The 24,775-nt window shown below is 42.9% G+C and overlaps 1 protein-coding gene across 1 annotated transcript in view; it reads right to left on the bottom strand.

The window, feature by feature from the left end:
* Nucleotides 1-24,775, bottom strand: part of RANBP10 (RAN binding protein 10) — a 542,287-nt gene that overhangs the window by 173,808 nt on the left and 343,704 nt on the right. Inside the window, exon 9 of the mRNA XM_078669990.1 lies at nt 10,690-10,838. Coding sequence (XP_078526116.1) covers nt 10,690-10,838 — 149 coding nt within the window. The remainder of the gene's footprint in view (nt 1-10,689; nt 10,839-24,775) is intronic.

The following is a 24,775-nucleotide window of genomic DNA, read 5'->3' as shown; positions in this document are numbered from 1 at the left end:
GACCTGCTGGATGTGTAGTTTGCATTGGCTGTACGAACTTGCCTTAACGAGCCAGTCCTCGAGAAACGGGTATACGTATATTCCTTGCCTTCAAAGGTGTGCTGCGACAGCTGCTAGGCATTTGATAAACACCTTGATGCGGATTTTAGGCCGAATGCCAGTACTATGAACTGGTAGTGGCTTTGGTTGATCACAAACCTTAGCAGGCGCTTGTGTTTGTGGTTGATGGGGATGTGTAAGTATGCGTCCTTTAAATCTATAGTAGCCATAAAGTCCCCTAGTTGTATTTGTGGTATTACCTCTTGTAGGGAAGTCATCTTGAATCTTTGAGTTCTTATGAATTAGTTCAGGAACCTTAGATCTAGGATAGGTCTTAGTGTTTCGTCCACCTTTGGCATCAGGAGGTAAGTTGAGTAAACCCCTTTGATTCTTTGGTTTTGCGGTACCACCTCTATTGCCACCATGCTGAGCAGTTCTTGCGCCTCTAGCTGCAGTATCCATGTTGTATGATGTTTAGTGTCCATTTGTTCGATGTGACCTTCCTCCATTCCTGGATGAAGTCTTTTATTCTTCCCCCTACCGGTGTTGAGTGTTAGAGGTACTGTTTATCGTTGAATGTTCGGCTGCAGTTCTTTATGTCTTTCCGCCCACCCTGAGGTGTTGCCAAGGTGGGGACCTGTTCCATGGTGGAGTCACTTGGCTGAGGGCTGTTGGCCTCCTCTTCGTATTTGTCCTCGTCCTTTTCTGCACCCTCGAAAGGACTTTCCCCGGGGCTGGTACTGCCAGTCTGCTGCTGCTGTCCCTGCTGCTGCTGGCCTTGGTTCCCTTGGTAGCCTTGCTAGAACGTTTGGTGCGATGTGGTAGGCACGTTGCCTCCTCTACCACCTGGCCTTCTCGTGGGTGTGCTTCTTCTCATTCCCCTGAACTGCAACGCTCCCATGGACCTTGCTGTTTCGTTGTCCTTCTTAAGTTGCTACAACTTGTAGTCAACTGGCGTGCCAAACAGTTGCTCTCCATTAAATGGTGTATTTAGGATGTTACTTTGCAACTCTGGCTTAATCCCAAAATTCTGAGCCATGCGTGTTATCTCTCAGTCACTCCTTTCATCATTAGCCTGCGTGATGATTTTTTAGCATCCAATGCTGATTTTAGGCATGTGTTCGCCATGTTCTTTCCTTTTTCTACCAGGTGAGCTGCTCTTTGCTGGTACTGGTCTGGTAGATGCTTTAGGAGGTGCCCCACTTCATCCCAGTGTTGGTATGCATGCCTGTTGATCAGGGCATTGGAGTTTGCGATGCACCAATGTATTGCCGCATTTCTCTCCATTAGTAGGTACATTGGCCCTCTTCCTAGCGGTTGCTGCAATTATGGAGACGGCTAGCACTGACCGGTGGATGTATGCAGGGTCCTTTGAAGAATGTTTGTACTTCTCAGTTCTAGGGGTCACAGCTTTGTATATGGTTGGCTCCTTAAAGGCCTCTTTTGCTTGATCCAGCACACTAGGGAGCATGGGCAGGAATTGGCTCCTAGTTTGTTGAGGCAGTAGAGTTTCCAGGAGGAAATATGCCTTAGGCTTCTCCTCCTCCTCCTTTTTTCACTCCATAAGTCTGTGCAGCCTTCAGTAAGACCATGTTGTAGTTCCCTATGTCGTTTGGCGGCGAGGGCCTTGAAGGGTAAGTGTCTACCCCTTCTTCTGGCAATTCGGCGTCCAGATCTTGCCATTAAATGTCTTGTGCCTCCGAGGACATCGAGTCCCGGTAGGATTGAAGATCTTCGTCACCTTCTCCTTCGAAATAGTAGTCTTCGTCTCAGAGTTCCTCGACTGGTTCGGGGTTTTTCGGCAGTTCCGCGTCCTCGTCGTCCCTTTTGACTACGACCGCGGGTTTCGGCGGGATGGTGTATTGGCTCATTTCTTGTCGAAGTTCTTTTTCTGCTGTAGAATGCTGGCCAATTCGGTCTCGAGCCTCCTCTTCTTCCTCTCCATCTCGGCGGCATGTTCAGCGTCGAGGGTTGGAGCACTTCTCTTCGAGGCTGTCGACGTCTATGTCGGCCCTCCTTTTCTCGGCAACCTTCGACAAACTTTGTTTTTCAAGGGCTTTCGCTGATTGGAGTCCTTTTCGAAGGATCTGCTCAGTTGACTCTCCCTGGTAGCTGTTGCTTTCTTCGAGTGTTTGGTGGCAGAGCTCCCTTCGAGGACTTAGCTTTGCTTCTACGAGTGTCGCTCGGGGCTTTAGCTTCACCCTTTCGAGTGTCGCTTGAGTGTTTAGGGGTCGAAGACTCCCTTACCTCCTTCGAAGTCTTCTTATGGACTTCGACGACCGTGCAGTCCTCTGGTCCTTCGGCGATGTTGTCCTCCTCTCCACTGGAGAGACCAAAGTCTCGGAGCAAGGGAGGTGGCCCCCGGCCCTACATGTTATGGTTCGCCCTTCTCTGCCTCTCCCTTACTCTGAGAGTCTTGGGTGTAAACGCTGAGCAGGTGTTGCAGTCTTCGCTGCTGTGGTCGAGCGGCAGGCAGAGGTTGTAGACTGGATGTTGATCCTTCTGGGTGTATTTGTGGTGGGAATTGGTGCAAAACTTGAACAGAGTTTTGTCCATCCCTGCGCTCAGGGACCCCCCCCTGCAAGCGCATTCTCCGTCGAACGTCGAGGTTTTGGTCGTAAAACTTCTCCCTCGTCGCTCCGGTTACCTGACCCGTAGTCCGGTGTAGCTGAAAACTTGATTTTCGTTGATTTTTCTCGATTCCTCTTCCAAAACTCTGGAACTCCTCGGGAACGATCCAGACCCAACGGCTGAAAAAATAATCTGAAGATGGCGACCAAAGGTGGAAGTTTCCGGAGGAAGCACGTCGACGTCACGAAGGACACCAAATGGTGGTATGGCGACGCCCACCTGGGCCACCCCCCCAAAAAAAGAGAAAATACTACAATTCCAGAACCAACCACTAGATAGAGAAACAATGCACAGCATAGTGAATCCAGAAAGATTCACGCTGCAAAACCTTAATCGCTGAATCCAGAACATTACCAGCCAGCTCATAGCAGTCAGAGTGAAGGGAAATGATCCACTCTTTTTTTCAGGCATAATGTGTACCTCAGGTGTTACAACTGAAGACAAGCTTGGGGGAGAGGATGTAGCCTAACGGTCAGGGCGGTGGACTTCAAATCTGGGGAACCGATTTGAGTCTCTGCAACAACGCTCAACATCCTGTGATTCTGGGCAAATCACTTAATCTCCCCGTGCCTAACAAAAATTAATGTGTCCTCATGTAACGTAACTGGTGCTAATATAAAGCACTCTGATACCTGATTTAGGGTTAAGTTTGCGCTATATAAAACTTCAAGAAAAAAAAGAAAGTTTCTGTGGAACTCAGTATGCAAAAATGCTTGGAAATCTTTCAATCTAATAGCAGAGAATTTATCAGTGCATAGCTCTGCACATTTCAAAAGCTTAAATATTTAATCGCATCAACTGAGCTTTCCATTTTATTTGCTACAAGAACAGCTAATAAAGACGTTGTGGCCACTTTCAAAGTTAGATTTTGCTAAGCATAAGGTGAAGTCCTCCCTCTCTCCAATAAGTTCTCTTTACTGCAGCTTTCATAAATCCACTAATTTGTGGAATAATAAGTGATGTTCCATGTTATCATTAGATACGTCTAAGATTATTCGCTCTAAATAGGGGATCATCATAAAACAAATAGCTGGAAAGACATCTATTTCTAAAAGGTCTTCCCATTTTACACAATAGAGGTTATATGTCATATGTAAATTCGTACTATGAGAATTTGGTAAAAGAGCACAGCTGATATTCAGAAATTGTTATGCTTTAGACTAAGCACAAGAAACTCATGGTTGCTTTACAGCCTATCAATGATATTCAAATCTGCTTGCAGGCCTATCAATTATTTCCAAATTTATAACAACGTGCCAACTGCTAACATGTATTAAAATGTAATAAACATAACTCGACTATCTCCCATTCCTTATATGTCAGACGAGCATGAATATCGGAGGGGGTGCAGCCAATGCAGGTACAGAGGACAACCGCTCCAGCATTGATAAAGTGCGTGCTATAACTTGGAGTAAAACAGATGCAATAGTTATTAGTTTACTGGACATTTAAAAAAAGCCAAAAAGTAGATTCGTGCTGCAGTTTTAGCAGTTGTGCAATTTGCAGTAAAAATAAATGTTCTGAGTTAAATTGAGCTTTCAGCTCTGAGCTCTAAAAAACAATTTAAGGATCCAATAAACATCAATGTACTGTGTTAAAAAAAAGTGGGACACTGCACAAGTTCACTTCTAATAAAGCACAAAGATTAAAAACAAATACTATAATTCTCTGCTCTATATATAGGCACATGAATAACTTCAGAAAGGTTTAGGGTACTAACCCTCGCTAAGTGTGACGCAGATTCCTTAGTAGCCTCCCTGTCCGCCTGCAGAAAGAAGGACCAGACACAAAGCCAACCAGGCAATCAGAGTAATCAAACTACAGCACATTTTGTGCCGTCAGAGAAGGGGTTATTAAAAAAAAAAAAAAAAAAGGAAGACGACTTCCTGATTTATAGAAATCTCACAGAAAAGTGGGCAAAATGCAGACTGAGTCCGAATCTTTAAGAAAAACTGCCTGTTGTATCTCAAGATGAATGGAGACCATAGGTCCAGGTTGTACACAGACTGCAACAGATGACATCGGTGCATCTACGCACAGAAATGAAGCTCAGCAAAAGCACTTTGAGGGTCAGGGAGGAAGGTCAGAATGTTCACTCTGTTAAAAATAACTGGTTGGAAATAATGTTATGAGATGGCTGCTACTGCAAAGAAGGTGCACGCCAATAATGCCCTAGAAATTGAAGAGATATTCGATCTTTTAGAGCCCCTTCGGTTTGACCTCTGGATAAACTTTAATGTTGCTTCGTCATTACAGCGGTGGGTCCATTAGCTCAGATAACAAATGTCCTGTGGTGTACCATAATGAATCTTACTTGATATCTTGATCTGGATCATATGTGGCAACTCATAGAATTGTACAGTCCTGTGGATATTGACACTCTTGAAGGATGCAGTTTGTCAGCAGTAGCCATGTCCAAAAGAGAACTTCACAACCTGAAGTTTCTATTTTCTGGGCAAATGGAGCATTGGGTACTTGCACTTATCAACAGTCCTGATAACCCTTACTAGTGTTCAGAGATGCCGGATTGCTGCATATTTTACTGGGTATAACTCTACTTGGTCATACCAGGAAGACTTTGCACTTGTTAAAATGCATGCATTCCTGTATGTTAAGTCATTTCTAATACTGGGCTATATGGGATCAACCTGTGATCTCCCATTTACCCAGACCCACTGATAGTTACCGCTAATATTAAGCGCACGTGTAGAATTACTGTCCCATAACGCCAGGCCCCTCATTATGAGGGCCATAATGTAAACGTCATGGTGTTTCGTTTCAGACTATAATAAGTTGTCATTTTCTTATTTATCTTGCTTTGGCAATACTGATTAAGCCCTTCTTTATTCTGAAATGAGTCAAGATAGAAAGGACACTTGTTTAGGTGTTGGAAAGGCAGTTACTGTGGCCAGGTTACTTGCAGTTGCCTGGTAGTTGCCAACATTCCAGACACACAGTAAGAAGGATCCAATTTTAGGACATCCTAGGATTTATGTTGCTGCTATTACATTTTTTTTTAAAACTCATTTTAATTGTGCCCTCTTCTATTTTTTTGTTATTTTCTTTAAAACACCATTACTATATTTTATTTTCTTCAAAACACAGCATTACCATATTTTAATGTGTTAGCAAAAACATACTATATAAACTATGCCAGATTCCCTCACTAGACTTCGGACTTCCCCGTTGGCTATTACTTAGAGCTGAGCCCCTTTGGCAGTGGATTTTTAACTGGATGTTGGCAGGAGGGAGTATGGATCAGTTGCCATTACCAACAGCTCGGACTTTAAATGCAGCATCTTGCCAATTTATTTTCTTTACCTGCATACTGGGAATTGCTATATGGGAGCGAAGATGGCACTAACCATTCCAAACAAGTCTCGTTATCCTCCCACATCTATCATATGTTAGAACACACAAAGGCTTTGAGGGTCGTTAGCAATTCTAAAAATTACATTCTTTTTTTTTTTTTAAGTATGATTTTATTGACGAAATAAAAGGTCAGAGAGGGAAAAGAGGGAAAAAAAGAACAAACATGAAGATGGATAAGGCAATAATGCACATCATAGAGGGAAGACATTAGCATATATGAGATATACAAAAGAGAAATAAGCAATATAAATAAAGTCGCATAAAAGGCAAGTGTAGCAAGCATGATAAATTACATAAACAAATTAAAATAGGTAAAAAGCAAGTACATATTAAAATAACATTGTAAATTAAATATTGAAGAGAAAGGCAATAGGGGAGTCATGGTGGTTTGCGTACTTCAACTGAATCAGGATCCAGGGAGGTGATTACGGGAGCAGAGGAGGAGAGATAATTTACCAAAGAAAGCCAAATGCGGTCTCGTTTAATTGCCACGGAGATGGGGGAGACATAGTTGGTGTCTAAACGATGATGAAAACAGACTGCATTCCACCATGAGCGATAGGAAACATTTGCAGCTTGTTTCCAATTAGAAGTGATAGTGTGGAAAGCAACAGCTATCAAAAGGCCAAGAAGTAGGTAGTGATGTTGAGATTGAGGGAGATCAGGGGAAAGAGTGCCTAGGAAAATATGAGAGGGGGGAAAAGAGGATCTGAAATTGAAAAATCTTTTGTATTTGAGTCCAAACTGAGTGCCAAAACTTGGAAACAGGGGGGCAATCAAATAACATGTGTTTTAAGTCCGCAGAAGGACAGGGGCAAGACCAGCAAGTAGGAGGAGTGTCTGGTGAGAAATGTGACAGAGCAAGTGGGGTAAATAAAATTCTATTGTAAATAAAATAAAGAGTTTGGGTAGTATGAGCAGCTCTAGAGGTCTTATGAAGTTTAGCCCAAATTTTATCCCAGAAAAGAACCGACCAATCTTGAGAGAGATCAGATTCCCATGTGACTTCAATTTTGGTTTTTAATCTATCAACCGTAAAGCGAAAGGAATTATAAAGGGAAGACGCAGAGGGAGAGGACTCCAATGGTGAGGAAGTGGATTTGTGAACTGGAGGAATATCATTGGAAGGTGATAACGATTGGAGGTAAAGAGTGAGGACAGGATATAGCAAATCATATTGTGAGCGAGCACTAGGAGGTAAAGAGAATGAGGATTGAAGTTGCGAAAAGGAAAGAGGAGTATCGTGAGAAAGTAGTTGAGAGATCCAATGTAATCCACGAGAGTGCCAAGTTTTCCAATAAAAGGTACGGTTGCGAATTTTAAGTTGTGAGTTATACCAGATAGGTTGTTCATGTGTCGAAAGAAGGGAAGGATAGGACGAAGATAAGAAAGGAAGGAGAAGTTTATGAGAATGAGAAATGATAGGAGTATGAAGTCGAGCTAGGTTGAACGTGAAGGATAACATTTCATGGAAATTGAAGGGAAAAATAAAGGAGGATTCCATGTTTAACCAGATGGGAGGATGAAAAGGAAGATCAGAAGAGAGCCAGCGAGTTGATTGTTTCAGAGAAAAGGCGCGGTGATATTCTCTAAAATCGGGAAAACGGACACCAGCCTGAGCCTTATCTCTCCCTAATGAGGCAATAGCTATACGAGGACATTTACCATTCCATAAGAATTTTAATAATAAAGAGTAATTTTTTTTAAAATAAAAAACCGGAATGCGCATTGGAATCATAGAAATAGTATAAAGGAGAAGAGGAGAAAGCATCATTTTTATAGAATTGAGACGACCCCACCAAGACAAAAAAAGCGGGTGCCAACGTGTGATAGCTGCTTTCATTTTCTTAGAAATATAATCAAAATTTAATTTGAGAGTGTCGGATAAGAGAGGAGCAAACCAAACACCTAGATATTTAATTTTGGACGGTTGCCATGAGAAACCAGATTGGGAAAAAAGATGATTCTGGCAAAGAGGATTCAAAGGGAGGATTTAACATTTATCAGCATTTAGGCGGTAACCAGATACCGCGGAAAAGGAGGAAACTTGCTGAAGAAAAGAAGGAAGAGAAGAGAGAGGGTGGAAGCAGTAAAAAAGGATGTCATCAGCATATACCGAAAGTTTAACCTGACGAGAACCAAAGTGAAAACCAGATATGTTATCATCTTGACGAATTTTAGCAAGAAAGGGTTCCAAGGCTAAAACAAATAGTAAAGGGGATAATGGGCAACCTTGTCGAACACCTCTGTTGAGAGAGAAATAGTCCGAGGTCATACCATTAACAAAAATGGATGCTTGGGGGTCTGAATAAAGTAATGAGATAATAGAAATGAATTTGGGAGGAAAGCCAGCCCATAGGATAGCCTGGAACATAAAGTCACAGCCGATCCTGTCAAAATCCTTCTCTGCATCTAGGGAGATAGCGGCGAGAGGAAGATCCAAAGACGAAGCTTTGCTAAGAATGTTAAAGAAGACTCGAGAATTATCGGAGGAAAGACAGCCCTTGACAAAACCCGATTGTTCAGGACCAATTAAATCAGGCAAGAGGGGATCCATTCTTCGAGCTAAAATCTGGGCTAGTATCTTATAATCAGTGTTAACCAAAGAGATCGGGCGATAATTCTTGCATAAAGAATGGTCTTAGTCTTCCTTAGGAATCAAGCATATTAAAGCCTAAAAATTAAATTCTAGAAAATTTTGTTTGCTACAGACCCAACGAATATTTAACATGTTCTTGCACCTGCATGTCCCATATTCTGCTAATGCTCACCAGGCCTCTTGCACCATACCACCTGTCCTTTAAGGGTGATGCAAAAGGTTGACATTCTGTTCTTACTAGGGAGGCTACGCTCACAAGGCTCCCATGGGCCATGTTCATTTATGCTGCTCCTATGGACCATAGGTTTAACCATACATGCTATTTGAGTCTGGAGACCCCTTCGACACAACAGAAGGGCAGGATGAGCAATGCCAATCGGCAAGGCGCACGTGGATATGCTACTGCCACCTCTCATGCTCCTGCTGCCCTTTCTCTATTAAATTTGATGGATTTTAAAGACGATTGCTCTATGCTGCTAGAAAGTACAGCCCTCAAAGGTGTGTCAACATTTAGCTTGTACACAAAGAATTGCATCAGAAATGGAGAAATGTGGTAGTAAAATTTCTGTTGTGACTAAATCAGCCTGCTCAACAACTACACCATCACCCTACCTTTCGATATAGCAGTCTGATGCATTAATTTCACTAACATGTTGTGCTAATTCTCTGTTTTGTGACTTAAGAATAAGTCCCTTATGTCTTACCTCAGTAGGAAGGAAATCAGTTTAAAGGAATCCAGTAAAATAACATCCTCCTAATAGCACCTGCAGCCGATTCTGATGATGGATGAAAACTCAAAAACATTACTAAAATGTAAGGCACAAGAGGAGACAGTAAAGTCCCATAACATTGACTATCTGATTTTAAACTGGTAAGTTGATATTGAGGCATCCAATTCAAAACAATCTTTCAGTTCTGGGTCTTTGTCCAAGGCATGGGAAAATCGGCCACTGCTCTTGAATGATGCCTTTAAAGAAGATCCTAATTGTAGGAATGATAACTTTGAAAAGAGGAAGCTTTGCAGTTATCCAAAACAACCCATTCCTTATAAAACTTGCCACCAGGCAACAGGTCATCCACATATATGGGTCGCGTCATATGCAGTGGATTTCAAAAGGGATGCATTTTTAAAGTCTAGCAGGACTTCACATGAAACAGTGAGCTTTCATCACAACCTTGTGGTGTGTTTTAGACCTCTGGGTTCTGATATTCTGTGAAAGTCACTTATTCTCTTTAGTGAATCAGACCGGTTTTTGGTGCATAAGGAGCAAACTCTTTCTGAGGTCTATATGCAGCCGAAAGTGAAGTTCAAAAAGTGCTTGCCTAGCATCATTGACCGTGCATAGAAATAAATATTAGGCTCCTCTGTTTGGCTGTTTGGGACCACTTTGCTTTTCTATTGATTTCAATGTTATGAATTCACAGTACATAACTGGTACTCTATGCAAATTGCAGTGTTTTTCCTCACTTACAAGACTGCCAAGGATATTTATGGTCACCAGATCTAAATATCTTACTGTGCACTGTTTATCAAAAATTATGTGACCCACATTCTACTCAGTCCTGATGATGTCCTGGAAAATTGCTGAAATGGGGAGGGGGTTGTTTTCATTTTTCTATGTTCCATTTAGTCTTGGTAATACAAGGATAGGAAATTCTTGTTGGTTGAATAGAATACAAGAGACTCACAAGCTCCTTTCTTGTGTTCCATGGTATTGCTAAACATCAGCTTCACATTCCGCCAAGTCTCACTAGTGATATACTGATGACTGACTGGAGGGTGAAACCCTTAAACCGGTCCTTCGATGCTTGTTTCCCGCCCAGGGAGGATCTGGCCTGGTAGTTCGGGCTGGACTGTTCCCATTGGGGGCAGGATCAAGACTGTCTTGCATATGGCTGGGTCCAAACTGGAATGGCATGGGGAGCAAAACAACGATGGAGTTAGGCCCAGGTCCCTGTACCGGGGTGAATGTATGACTTTGTTCTGCATTCTGTCCATCAACTGTTCTGTTTGGAGGTCACAATGGGGCATGTGTCAGGGCTCTTACCGGTATTGTGAAGATGAGGATTGTTAGACCCATGCCTCGGGCTCAAATTCGGTGACCCAGGGTAACTGTCTTGTGACTTCGGGCTACGGGCACTGAAGCATCGAACCTCACTGTCTGTGCCATTCACCATCTCTACAAACTGCCTGCATCTAAAGCGTAAAAGTAGGGGTTAGGAGAAAAAACAAATGTAAGTGGCAATGTCTCCAGTTTCACACAATTCATACTTTTCAGAGTTTTTCTACAAAAAAGCCTTAGTGATTTTAAAGTAGTCTTCATTTAAACATTATTACAATTGTTTGAATCATGCATTTCTGCGTAAACTATATATTTTGATACTTTGTTAACACTTGCAAAAAGCCACCATAAATTAAATATTTCAAAACAAAAAAGGTGTAAATGGCAAATATATTCAGGAACACAGTCTTCTATCAAACAAAATGGACTTCAAAATGTAATTTATGCATATAGTGCAATTACAAAACTTACAAAAGCACTAGTGGAAACATTTACTTGTAGTAATATTTCACTACCCCAGGAATCTTATGCATATTTAGGAAAATAGCTCCTCTTGAAAAAAGATTTTTATGATGGAGAAACTAAAGTTACAAGCAGCTAAAATGTTTTCATCCATCATGAGATCTTCAATAATATCCATGAACACTAAATATTAAAGCAAGCTTATCCACGTCCTCCAAAGCACATTTATTTTAAGAAATGGTGAACTGACACAGGATATTCAAATCAAATAGTTTATTTTAGAGAACCTCCCCCACCACCCCACAAAAAAAAACCTGAACAATTCAATATTAAAACTCTTCATTACATGTTTGAAAAGAAATAGATTCTATATAAAAATTCACGATGAAGCGCAGTCACTCAATACCGATGAAAACAATAGGTCTCGCATTTGTTGGAGTCGGAGCTATTGGCATTGTAAATGGCAAATGTTTTTAACGTATGCAAAAGAAATGCACGTCCCAGTTTGTTCTGTAGTATTTTGTATAGCATGAAGTACCCTTTATTTTAAAAGGCTCTTCTGTTTGATATACTGCAAGTAATGCAGGGTAAATTAAATAAGTAAAATAAACACAATAGACCTCTACTGTGGAAAGTGTAATGCTATTTGTATGAAAAACAAGCATTATGGCAACTGTGAATAAATTTTTTTAAAGCACTGTTCAATTTGGAAGAAATGTTTAATAACAAACATTACTACATTTTAAGACATATAAAAAAGATTCTTCAAAATCAAATGTGCCAACGGAAAAAGATGAGCTACAGCCAATTTTAGGAAAATAAAGAACAATGAGGCAGTAGACCAACTGTTACACATCACCTTAACCAGGCTCTCGGTGGCGCACTACTGGAGGAAAAAAAAGCCATGGCTAAGGCTGATCTTCCAGACTCAATGTCTTCCCATCGCTTCATGGGTTTTATAGTGAAAGGATTGTGGTTGCCCCATTATTATTGGAGGTGGAAAGCAGGAAAAGAGTCTCTGTTTGGAATGCAGAAAAACCTTAATAACAGACCTACCTATTAGAACAATATATGGAAGGCAGGGGTAGCTAGGTGGCCTCTATTTAAACAAGCATTTGCATTAGTTATGAGCTGGAGGGTTTTATAACAGAGCAACTAATAAAACAGTTTAAGAAAGACTAATTTTAATATAGTCACTGCCAAGGATTGGTCACATGCTTACACCTTCTGCCACACAGGCCCACAGGGCCAATTGATCACATGCCTACACCTCCTGCCACAATGGCCCGCAGTGCCAGGCAATCTTAGAGCACATCTTATTGCAAAAGAAGAATGCGTTTAACAGACAAATCCACTCACTGAGGCCAGGATTTTCAAATTTAAAAAGGGAGAGGAGTGATGAACAGTGCATAAAGAGGGAAAGTATACCTCTGCTGCAACACTAGCTTCAAGCATTGTCTCATTCATTCAAAGGTGAATGCTAATTTTAACTAGCGTCTCAAGCTGAAAGTACCAGCCTTGAGACGGGACCGTGTCCCCACCCAAAGGTACTCGTGGATGCAAGATTCGACAGGGCTATGCCATGAATTAAGCCCTCTGACCTGCAGGGTGCATGCAGAATACTCTGAATTTGACAAGTTATCTGAAAGTCTATCTTTAAGGGGCCATTATTACTATAATTACAAATTCACTTCAGACAAAATTCCATCATCAACGCCAACGTAATCACAAGTTCAAGTAGTTCAGAAAGTGCACAAAGTGTATGCAGTGTAAAGCAGTAACTTTCTGAAAACATTGAATCTGCTCAGACACAAAGCATTGCACTACGCCTTTAGTTTGCAAAAGGTGTCAACTCCTTTGTACACATTATTCCCAGAACTGGTAAAGTAATGCTGCCTTCAAAAGCAATGTTCTGAAAGCAAGCATAGTTAAAAGAAAACCACATGTTTGCATTTTTAGTTATTTGTAGAGGGCTAACCTAACTAAAAATAAACTGAGCACTGAAAGGGAGGAAGGGTAGAGGGAATAAGGGAGGAGACCATTATAAATGAATCAGGATCGTTTAAAATGATCCGGGTTTTGTTTCTGTAAAGCCCATCAACAAAGTAAACAACGCTAATATAAAACACCTGCTATGGAAGTGAAAATGGCAGTATGGACTTCACGTTAAAATACGCAGTGTTGTGAGGGTGTATTACCACAGGCTGTCACAAGGTGTCCCTTGGGACCTCTTTTGGCCACAGATGGTACTGCACCATGCAATATGGCTAGGGAAAGGCTATGGCGCAGCAGTGAGAGCTGGGGATTCGTGTTCTAGTCTGGTGTGGGCTGAATGTTTAATTTCCCCAAAGCGCATGGATAGGTACGATATCTAAATAAAAGCAACAAACGGGATTCACTGGAAGAAAATGCTACTTACCAGTATGCATCTGTTCTTGGAATGTAGAGCTGCAGATTACACACTGTGCATAGATGGCCACCTAGTGTTGGGCCCGGATGTTTGCAGTTTGTTTTGTAGTAGAAAAGTCTTTGGAAGTCACGGGATAGGTGACTCCTCCTTTGGATGATACTGCGCATGGGCATCGGCTCCATCCCCAGATTATTTTTTGCCATTAGGGAAGTGATGGAGCTGTACAAGAAATAGTGATGTCCATGTGATTTTTATCTAATTAAGATAATACTGGAACAGATAAAGGTAGCCGGGGAGGCGGGTGGGCGTGTGTAACTCTGCAGCTCTGCATGCCAAGAACAGATGCATACTGGTAAATAGCATTTTCCGTTCGAGGCATATGAGCTGCAGATTACACACTGTGCATAGATTGTACAGCGGAACCCACACCTAGCGGCGACCACCCGTATCTGTTGCAGTTGTTTGAAACAGTGTTTTTAATACAGCTTGGCTCACAGTGGCTTGCCGTGTAGTTTGCACATCTACACAATGTTTTGTGAATGTGTGCGGTGTAGATATGTAGCTGCTTTGCATACATCTAGGGGAATGTTCCCTAAGAATGCCATTGAAGCCCCTATTTTCCTTGTAGAATGGGCTTTTGGAGGAATTGTTAACGTACGTTTGGCTTTTTGGTAACATATTTGTATGCATTTAACAATCTACCTAGCTATCCCCGATTTTGAAATGGGGTTGCCTTTATGTGGTGGTGAAAAGGACACAAAAAGTTTAGTTTTACGAAAAGGTTGTGTCCTTTTGATGTAGTACAGTAATGCTCTTTTGACGTCTAAGGTGTGAAGAGCTCTTTCTGGGACTGTTTGTGGCTGTGCAAAAAAGACGGGCAGTTCAACAGATTGATTTAGATGGAACGGTGAAATGACTTTTGGAAGGAATTTAGGATTAGTACGTAGAACCACTTTGTCATGATGCATTTGCAAAAAGGGTTCTTGAATGGTGAATGCTTGTAGTTCACTGACTCTTCTGAGAGAAGTAATAGCTACTAGGAAAGCTACTTTCCAAGTTAAAAATTGCAATTCACATTTGTGTAACGGTTCAAAGGGAGGTCCCATTAACCGTGTAAGAACAACATTTAAGTTCCATATTGGTGAAGGTGGCGTTCTGGGAGGGATTATTCTTTTGAGTCCTTCCATGAAAGCTTTTATAGCAGGTATTCTAAACAGAGATAGGTGTTGTCTATTTTGTAAATATGCTGCAATGGCAGCAAGGTGTAGTCTGATAGATGTGTAAGCTAAATTACACTTTTGAAGGTGTAATAGGTATCCTATGATGTGTTGAATAGACACATCTAAAGGATTTATGTGGTTGTTTTGGCAGTATATTACAATTTGTTTGCACTTAGCTGTGTAACATGCTCTAGTAGTGGGACTTCTGGCTTCTTTAATAACGTTCATGCATTCTGGAGGAAAGTTGAGGTAAGCAAACTCTATGACTTCAGGAACCAGCGCTAGGTTGAGCTGAGCTGGGTCCGGGTGTCTGATCTCTCCATGGTTCTGGGTTAAGAGGAGTGGAAATAGGCTTAGTTTTTGTTGTGGTACCACAGATAGTTGCAGCAGCGTGGTGTACCATGGTTTCTGGTCGAAGTTGGGGCAACTAGAATGAGTGTTAGGGAATGTTGCTGTAGCTTGCGTACCACTAACGGGAGTAGTGGGAGAGGAGGAAAAGCGTACGCAAATTTTCTGGACCAGTTCATCCATATCGCATTGCCCTTGGACAGCGGGTGTGGATATCTGGCAGCGAAGTTTGGGCATTTTGCGTTTTCGTGGGGTGCGAAGGTCTATCGGAGGTTGTCCCCACATTTGAAAGAACGGGTGAAGAACTTGTGGATGAAGTTACCACTCGTGGATCTGCTGTGTCTGTCGACTTAGCAGATCTGCCATGGTGTTCTGTACTCCTGGAACATGTTGGGCTAAGAGGAAAATTTTTAGTGGTATAGCCCATCTCCATATCTGCTGCGCTAACAGAGAGCTGCAGAGAGTGTGTTCCCCCTTGTTTGTTTATGTAGTACATGGCTGTCATATTGTCTGTGTGGACTAAGACAGCTTTGCCTGATACTTGTTTTTGGAATGCTTTTAGGGCTAGAAAACCAGCTAGTAACTCCAAGTGGTTGATGTGGAGTAACTTTGTTGCGGTGTCCACCTGCCTTGCATGGTGTGATGCAGTAGGTGAGCTTCCCAGCCGGAGAGCGATGCGTCTGCTGTAAAGATTATCTGAGGAACTGCCTCTAGGAACGGTAGGCCCTTTGAAAGGTTTTTGGTGCTCCACAATTGCAGAGAGCGATGAGTCCGACTGTCTACCAACACTAGGTCTGTTAATTGACCACAAGCTTTGTTCCATTGGCGTGCTAGGCACTGTTGAAGTGGATGCATTTGCAGTCTTGCGAGAGGTACTATAAATATGCAAGATGCCATAATTCCTATGAACTGCATGAACACTCGAGCTGGGAGCGAGTGTTGCAGCTTGAATCTTGTTAGGAGAGTTTGTACAATTGTTATCCTGGCTGGAGAGGGATAGGCTAGTGTCAGTTGGGTGTTTATTGTAGCGCAGAGATATTGTTTTATGTGTGAAGGTTGCAGATGTGACTTGGTGTGATTTACTGTGAATCCCAAGTCGTGAAGCAGTTTAATAGTAGCGAGAGTGTGTTGTGCACACTGGCTGTATGAGCTTGCTTGTATGAGCCAGTCGTCTAGGTATGGGAAGACGTGAATCTGTGGTCTTCTTAAGTGTGCCACTACTACTGCTAGGCATTTGGTAAACACCCTTGGCGCTGTTGTGACCCCGATTGGGAGCACTTTGAACTGGTAGTACTGCCCGTCTAGCACAAATCTGAGATATTTTCTGTGTGCTATGTGAATAGGAATTTAGAAGTAGGCGTCCTTGAGATCTAGCGTGACAAGGACAAAATAAACGTCTGGGAGCCTGCGACTGCAGGGCTCCCATGGATTTGGCTGTATCTGTATGCTTTTTCATTTTTTCAAGTGATACATCAACATTGGGTTTGAATAGGTGTTGCTCATCGAAGGGTTGATTAAGTATAGCAGTTTGGACTTCAGGTTTGAACCCTGATATGCGTAGCCAGGCATGTCTACGCAATAAAACACTGGTGTTAACTGCCCTGGAGGCAGTGTCTGCTGCGTCAAGTGCACACCGGATAGAGGTGTTTGTAATATTTTTACCTTCTTTGATACGCTCATTTGCTCTATCTTTGTACTTATCAGGGAGGTGCCGCATTAGTGATTCTAATTCGTCATAATGTGCCCTGTCATATCTGGCCAATAATGCTTGTGTATTGGCAATACGCCACATGTTTGCTGCTTGAGACGCAGTTCTTTTCCCTGATGCGTCAAGTAGCTTAGACTCTTTGTCTGGTGGGGGAGCTTCACCTGTTTGTGAGTTTGCTCTCTTGCGCGCATTGGAAACTACAAGTGAGTCTAGTGGTACTGGACCTTTAATATATGCTGGGTCTGAAGGGGCAGCTTTATATTTTTTCTGTATTCGAGGGTTAATGACCCGAGTTCTGACTGGGTCTTTGAAGACCTCAGGAGCATGCTTAATCACTCCTTTAAGCATTGGTAAAATGGATGAGGACCTTTGTGCAGTGTCAAAGGTATCCATTAAAAAGTCTTCCGTCTACAGGGTCTCTGTGCACATCTGCGCGGCTCTGTGTAGTAACTGATTAAAGTCCATAGTGTCTTCTGGTGGGGAAGGCCTTGAGGTGTATATGTCATCTTGAGGGAAATTTGGGATGTCTGGGGTGTTATAATTTTCCCACGGGTCAGGTGAGCCTGGAGGAATAGATGAATCATCTATGTTAGCACCTATGTCATCAGAGCTATCATCCCTATTGTCATCGTCTGGTATGATAGAGGATGTAGGGGAATGTTGTGGTAGGGGAGCAGGTGGTGATGTTATAGGTGGAGGAGAAGGGGAAGGAAGTTTTAATGAAGAGGTAGCCATGTCCTTCTTTGAATGAGGAACTGGCGCTGGTGTATCCAGTGGTCGCTTTCTGGAAGCTAAAGTCAGCTGCCCAGTGATTGGGTCTTTAACTAGAGTCTTTTGTGCAGGGTCTGGCTGCAATAAGTCCTCTGCAGGAGGCCGATCTTTTGGTGCTGACGAAGGTTTCGGCACCGAAGCGGTTTATTATTTTTTTGGGCAATGTCTTTATCCGGAGAAGTAGGGGTCTTTTTCGGCTCCGAAGATTTTTTCGGCTCCGGTCCTTTTTTGGATCCAATGGTTTTTTCGGTTCAGGTGGTTTTTTCGAATCCGAAGCGGGTTTACTTGGTTCCGACCTGGGTTTCGGTGCCGAAGGAGTAGTGATATGCTTTGGCGCCGATGGTTTGGATGTCGAAGTGGCCGATGACGTTGTCTTTTTCGGTGCCGGTAGGTGTGTGCCGGCACTGTGGGCAGGCCGACTCGAGCCCGAGTCGCCCGAAGGCCCGAGTCGCCCGAAGGCTCAGTTCTTAGCCGGGCCCGAAGGTAGGGCAGTAGAAGCAGTGTGTTGTGTGCACCTGAACCAGAGGGTGAAGGTGTGACCGGGGCCTTCTTTGGGTGTGTCGAGGAAGGGTCGGGTTCGACGGCCTTACTTACAACCCGCTGCGCTGGAGTGATGTTCTCTACCTCTGAATCTTCTGCCTCGGAGTTGCTGTTGACGTCGTGTTGTTCTGGGACGTCGACGCCTTCGTCAAAGATGTCGTCCGGAATCGGAGCTGAAGATCGAGCCATTGTTCTCCTAGCTCTTCGTCCCGGATAGTCTTTTTGAAGCGGAAAGAGGCACAAGCTGAACAGTCTCTGGCCTCGTGCTCCGGGGAGAGGCAAAGGTTACACACTTCATGAAGGTCGGTGTGGGGAAACTTCGACCCACATTGAGGACACTTTTTAAATGGTGTCCTTTCCATGAGCTGGTGTCGAGGCCTAGTTAGGCCCGAAGGCCGTCGACGATGACCGGAATCAGAATATTCGGTGTTGAAGAGTAGCGTCAACTGGGAAAGCGTTCAAAACTAGTTTTCTGTAAGTTGGTGAGGATTGCGCGCCGAAGGAAATCCGTTCCAACACGGAGCGCTGGAAACACATCCGAGCACGGTGACGGAAAAAAACAATCTGGGGATGGAGTCGATGCCCATGCGCAGTATCATCCAAAGGAGGAGTCACCTATCCCGTGACTTCCAAAGACTTTTCTACAACAAAACAAACTGCAAACATCCGGGCCCAACACTAGGAGGCCATCTATGCACAGTGTGTAATCTGCAGCTCATATGCCTCGAACATGTCCTTCGCTGGGTATCCTCTTATCTATCCAGCAGACACCAGCTTTTTCAAAAGGGCATCTCCAGGTCAAGAAGATCCTCATAACCAGCAGTGTTTCGCAGAGGCCAATCATATTCCCATTCATATTCAACCTCCACTCACAGATAACGTCAAAATCCACCAGTGCGCTAATGACAGACAACTGTATTTGAAATTTTCCTCTGCTTGAGATATCCAAAGCCTCAAACACAGTTAACCATGAAAGGGTAGGGGGGCTCTCCTTAAAGAGCAACGCTCCTCTTCAATCAAACCTATTGCCCCGGTTGTGGACATTTAAAGCGAGAGGGGTTAGTGCGGCCCTGTACGGGGCTGAGTTGTGGGGTACAGGTAACATCGAGGTACTAGTCAGATCAGAGAACAGATTTCTGAAGGACTTGATGGCGCTCCCACAGAGAACCCCGACCCTAAGATTACTATTGGAAAAGGGGTGCCGCTCGATTAAGGATCAGGCCCAAATCCGCCCGTTGTTATTATAGGCCCGGTTGTGGCGTGTGCCCGAACTGGCCTCTTATGCTGAAGGTCTGTTGGAGGTTATGTCAATGAATGGCTGGTCGAAAATCAAGTGGTTGAAAGATGTTAAACGCCTGTTAGGGGAACTGGGCCATGGTGATGCATGGGAATCTAGATCTGCTCCCCCCAAAGCTGTCCTTAAGAAATTGTACTGGAACTGGATTACTGGCACAAACTGCTCTGAGTCTATGCAATGTAGAACCACTAATGACTTCTTGAGGATTAAGGATGTGGCCGCTTACGAACCGTTTCTTGAAATTATCACGAATCCTTTAGATCGGGCCTTGTATTTTAAATTCAGAGTGGGGTTTCTACCAGTAGGCGAATTGACTGCGCGCTGGAAACCTCCTCATCAGACCTCATCTTTTTGTGCAACTTGTACGTCACGAGTAGAGTCTGTTGGCCATATGTTATTTGAATGTCCGGCCTATGAAGCTCCAAGGCGCTGTTGGTTAAAACCAATATGTAGAGAGCTAGGCACCCGGCAGTGCAATGTTGCTCTACAGATCTTGATGTCGGACACTCGGCCTCTGCTTTCATGTGGTGTGTCTAAATTTTTAAGATGGGCTTGGTCCATTCGTCTAAAAAGGCTTTCTTTATCCATTTAATGATTGTTTTAATTGTATATATACTGTTTTTTATGTAAATCTTGAAGTACGGTAAAAAGTTTGATGTAAATATTATGGCTTTTAAATGTATTGTAAATTGCTTTTAAGATATTTCTTTTATCGAAATAAAGCCTTCAATCAATCAAACACAGTTTGAAACAGATCCGGACCTTCATGTCGGGGAACTTCCTGAAGTTTAACCCCACCAAAACAGAATTCCTGCTATTTGCCAAAACCAACAAACATCAACTAGTCCAAACATGGCTCAGCGACAGACCCTGGAAGGACTCGAACCTAAACTTTCACCCAACCACAAATCTTTTGGGTTTATCCTGAACAATCATCTCATCCTCGAGGAACACATCAACAACACAGGATAGCCTGCTGCTACCTCTCTCCGGTTCTAAAAGTGAAAATATTCCTCCATGAAAGAGACTTAAGAACTGTTGCTCATGTCCACTAACCCTCCCACCTGAATGGTAGCAACACCCTGCCCCACGCCCCCCCAGTCCCCAAACTAATCTCTGCTCAAGTGCTCATTAAGGGCCTGAAGAAATATGATAATTTCACCCTCACCCAGATCAAACTAGACTAGCTCCCTTTGATGGGCTGGACCAGCTTCAAAAGCAGCTACATCATCCACAAAACCATCAATGTTCCCATACCCCCCCCCCGCCCCCCCTCCCCCCGCGCCTTTATGCGAGCTACATAACCATCCTTTACATACATATCAATGTATGGTTTATGAATAATTCGTGGACTGCGCGGACAATGAGTCCGCCTTTGAGTCCCCTTGTGTCTCTGCATACTAGTATAAGATGAACGATTTAGCCATGAGCAGCTTCACATTGGACAGTACTTAATTTGTGAAGAGGGAAAGTAGGGTGACTTCTGTGACCACACCGGATACACTAACAGAAATCACTTATGGGGTATGGGTTAAAAGCTTCTGCTTAAATACTATTTCCTATTTATCACCTATGTTTTTAGGTCATGCATGTGCTTTAAGACCAATTAATTTCTGTTCTAGTAGTCTTCCCTTCTCCGCTGCAGACAGTTTGTCACAGCATGCAAACCTGGCACTCTAGGTTCTTCTTTAACCTCGCCAAGCATGTAAGGAGGGCCTTTCTACTTTTGCACTCTCACCCACAAGCATTTTACCCTTCTGGCAATGCACTGATGTATGATGTTTGCCAGGAAGAAAAGAAGATGACCTCTTCTCAGAAAATTCCGGGGGGATTTAAGGGTGAATCATGGCGTTTGGGGATGCCATTTCCTTTACCTCCTTCTCAGGGAAACAAGTTGTCCTAGACAAACTTCACAAACCGAAATCTTTCCCTTCAAAGAGATCTCTACAACCACCTACAAGGAAAATTATTTCCTCAAACTACCAATGAAAAGGGGTAGCCAGAAACTGGCAGAGGGAGTGTGTAGATAGCAGGTGATGGAGGAAGGGCTATTTTAATTGAAGTGAGCCTATCTAGACAACTTTCTACATCGAGATATTTTATTTATCAGAGCTACTAGCTAACAGCTCTTTTATAATTAAATGTCCTAGAGGTTTCAAGTGTTGGGATTTGACTATGTAATTAAATATGACCACACATTACAGTATGTCTTTTTACAAGTGCAAGTCTAACAGTCTTTTTCTGTGGAAACTCACCCACATCTCCAATCCTTTCATTGAAAAGAAACAAGTTACTTACCTGCAACTTAATTTTTCTTACATTTGTATATTTCACAGATTCACATCATCACAATCTTTATTCGATTTTAAAAAAATCATAAAAGTCAAAACATTTAAACTAGTACACAAATCATTGACATACTCATGCTTGTTTTAAGACACCTGTGAGAAAGCGTACCAGAAAAAAACGTAAACTGTGGGAGAATCTAGCAGCTGTAAGTACAATAAAGCAGGCCTAACTTGGGTAAAATTCATTTGTTTTAAAATTGGGTATAAAAATGTGTGTTGCCAATTATTATATTTTGGACAGATCATAACATCATGCAGTGTGTGATTAATCGAAGTGTTGTCACAGTTACAGAGGGGCAAATCTGAATTTATAAAACAACCATGATTAAAAGAACGAATCGAGATAGTAAGTTTAACCTAAAATAAATCAACAGGCGGCGTTGGTGACGTGTCATGTTCCAGTTCAAATAGGGTTCTATATTGCTGACAGTTTTCACTAGGATCGCATGTTGCATCGAGTGTTTCATTAGTGCAAAATGATCACGAACTGCTGACAACTTATTCCTAAAAGCAGTTTCAACCCATTTGCCATCAGAGCAAGTTTATGGTAAAAGGATTGTCATACAGATCGGGCCTCCCTAGGGTCCGCATATTAAGCGCAACATAGGCCAGCCACAGAATCAGGAAAGATGTATCCAATTTTAAGCAATCCTGCAGAATTAATCTGCTGAAACCAAGTTCTTCTTTTAACCAGATCGAATGCCAGAGTTTCAGAGAACTAAGACAAAGCTGGTCAATAATGTGTTCCTAGCCCAGTTCTTCATGGACAATTTCATGAGGTACACTTTGTGGAACTCCCAGAAGGCCCCTTAAAAATGTATTTTCTGCTTCTTGGATTGAGGCAACCCGGAGATATCCCCATATTCCACTGCCATAGCTCACTAATGGGATGCATTTGGCCCTGTAAATTTCCAGGAACGATTGTATATGAGTGCGCCCAAGCCAGCAGAAAAAATCTCCTATACTGAATATCGCTCTATTAAAAGACAAAATGTTCTGGGATATAAGTGAATGCCAATTAAGCCCAGAGTCCAATTGGACCCCAGAATATCTAAACCTATCTATCTGGGTAACATGGCCAGATTCACATGCTTGAATCAATCCCTTTCATGGAGTCTGGAGTCCCATTTTTATTTACAACAGTAATCTAGAACATTAACATGCCTGAAATGCTTCAAAACAATGTTTATTTATAGCCTCATCTCCACACTAGAAGAGGCATCGAAACACCAGTCAACCAGGAAAAAGTAATATGAATTACACTTCTTGGACGGGGTGCTATGCTTCAAATTTCAAGCAAAGAAGGGAAAGCATAAAAAGTAGGTGGCCTCTGAAAAGGAAAGAGGGACGGCCATATAAGAATTTCGTAAAGAAACCAATGCAGGAGAATTGTAGTGATTAATTTCTTTATCAGCATTGAATCTTTGATAGATTCACATTCTTGAATCATAATTATGGGCAGGACAAAACCAAGTTAAACATGCAATTCAGTGCAAAGTAAGTAGAATTGCAATACTGGAAACATGCGTGCAGGAGTGTGTGCGCCTCACAGCTGATTCTCTTGCAGCTTCTGTGTCCACACAGTCCTGCTTTGTGAAGATCCAGCAGCTTATGCTGCTGTACTGCACATATTCACCAGTGACCCCTGGCATTGAGACCCCAACTGCCAGCCCCTTCTACAATGAGCATTAATCCTGCCACTAAGGTGCAGGCCAATTACCTCTGATAAGAAAGAAGGCAATAGCCACCACACTCAATCTAGTCATCCTATGCTTGGACATAGAACTACCGGTCTATGAGGCCCCAAAAGTAAAAATAAACACTGATCTGTGAGTCAGAAATGCAGGTTTTCTCCAAAACCAGGCTTTTACTGTTGGACAGGGTCGTGCGATGCATAGCGATGGAGACACTCACTAGAAATGTGACGAACGGGTGGGGGGTGCACTGCTTAACCTCTGCCTGTACTATTGGGCGACGCAATTGATGGTGCTTTACGATTGGTCCTTTGCTGACCAGACTGAACACTTTCTATGGGCGGACAGAAGATCTTTGGATCCTATGGGGTATAAAAAATTGTTTTAAGGGAATTGGAGCCCAAAAGAGCTACCAACCCTTACAGCAATGGTCAGACTCTTGGCAGAAAGCTACCAAATGGACGGAATAACATGGAGTACTAAACCTGGTAACTACACTGTGGTCGGGAACAATAGTTAATGTACCTACAGGTGAGGCACCATATCATGGCCCTCTCCCGGGAGAAGATACCTGAAGAGAGCCTGCTGGAATATAGGGTACTGGGCGCCCCACTTCATTGTCACACGATTTCGGCCATCTACAGCATGCTTCTGGCCAATAGCACCCTCTACTGCAGAGGCTATGTTAGATATGGGAAGGGAGCGGAGTAGGATGGCAGACGAGTGGGGGGAGGCGTGCCGCTACCCAGGAGAATTGGCGACTTGAGAGGGTTTTATGTTGATTCAACTCAAGATCATGCATCGGGCATAATACACTATAAATAGATTATTTGAAAAGGGGCAAAATAACATCTGACAGACGCCTCCGGGGATGCACTCAGAGGGCACGCTTGTACACACAATTTGGGACTGTCTGGAAAGCTGTATATTTTGAGAGGCGGTTGAATAAGATGCAGTGCCAATCTTAAAGATAGAAATAAATCCTCCCACTAGTTAGTTAGTCCTGCCTGAAGGAAGTGGCTAGTGCTAACAGGACATCATTGTCTTCTGGTGGTGCTCTTGTGTTTTGATTGAACAAGTCTCTTCATTTGGTTGTTTGCGTCGAACAAGAGGACATGTATGGTGCTTAGGACTGTAAATGGGAGTGGTAAGCATGTCTAAAGTGCAACTGCTACTGTTGGTAACTTCCGTCGCAGGCCATCTGGCTGCAACTCCATGCACCACAAAAAAAATTTGGGTGAAAGTGCAGGAACCCCAAGTTCTCAGACATCTC

This window comes from Lissotriton helveticus, chromosome 12, assembly GCF_964261635.1.
Source record: "Lissotriton helveticus chromosome 12, aLisHel1.1, whole genome shotgun sequence".
NCBI classification, from domain to species: Eukaryota; Metazoa; Chordata; class Amphibia; order Caudata; family Salamandridae; genus Lissotriton; species Lissotriton helveticus.
The sequence above is the reverse complement of the archived record's forward strand: the minus strand, read 5'-3'. Positions and strand labels throughout refer to the sequence as shown.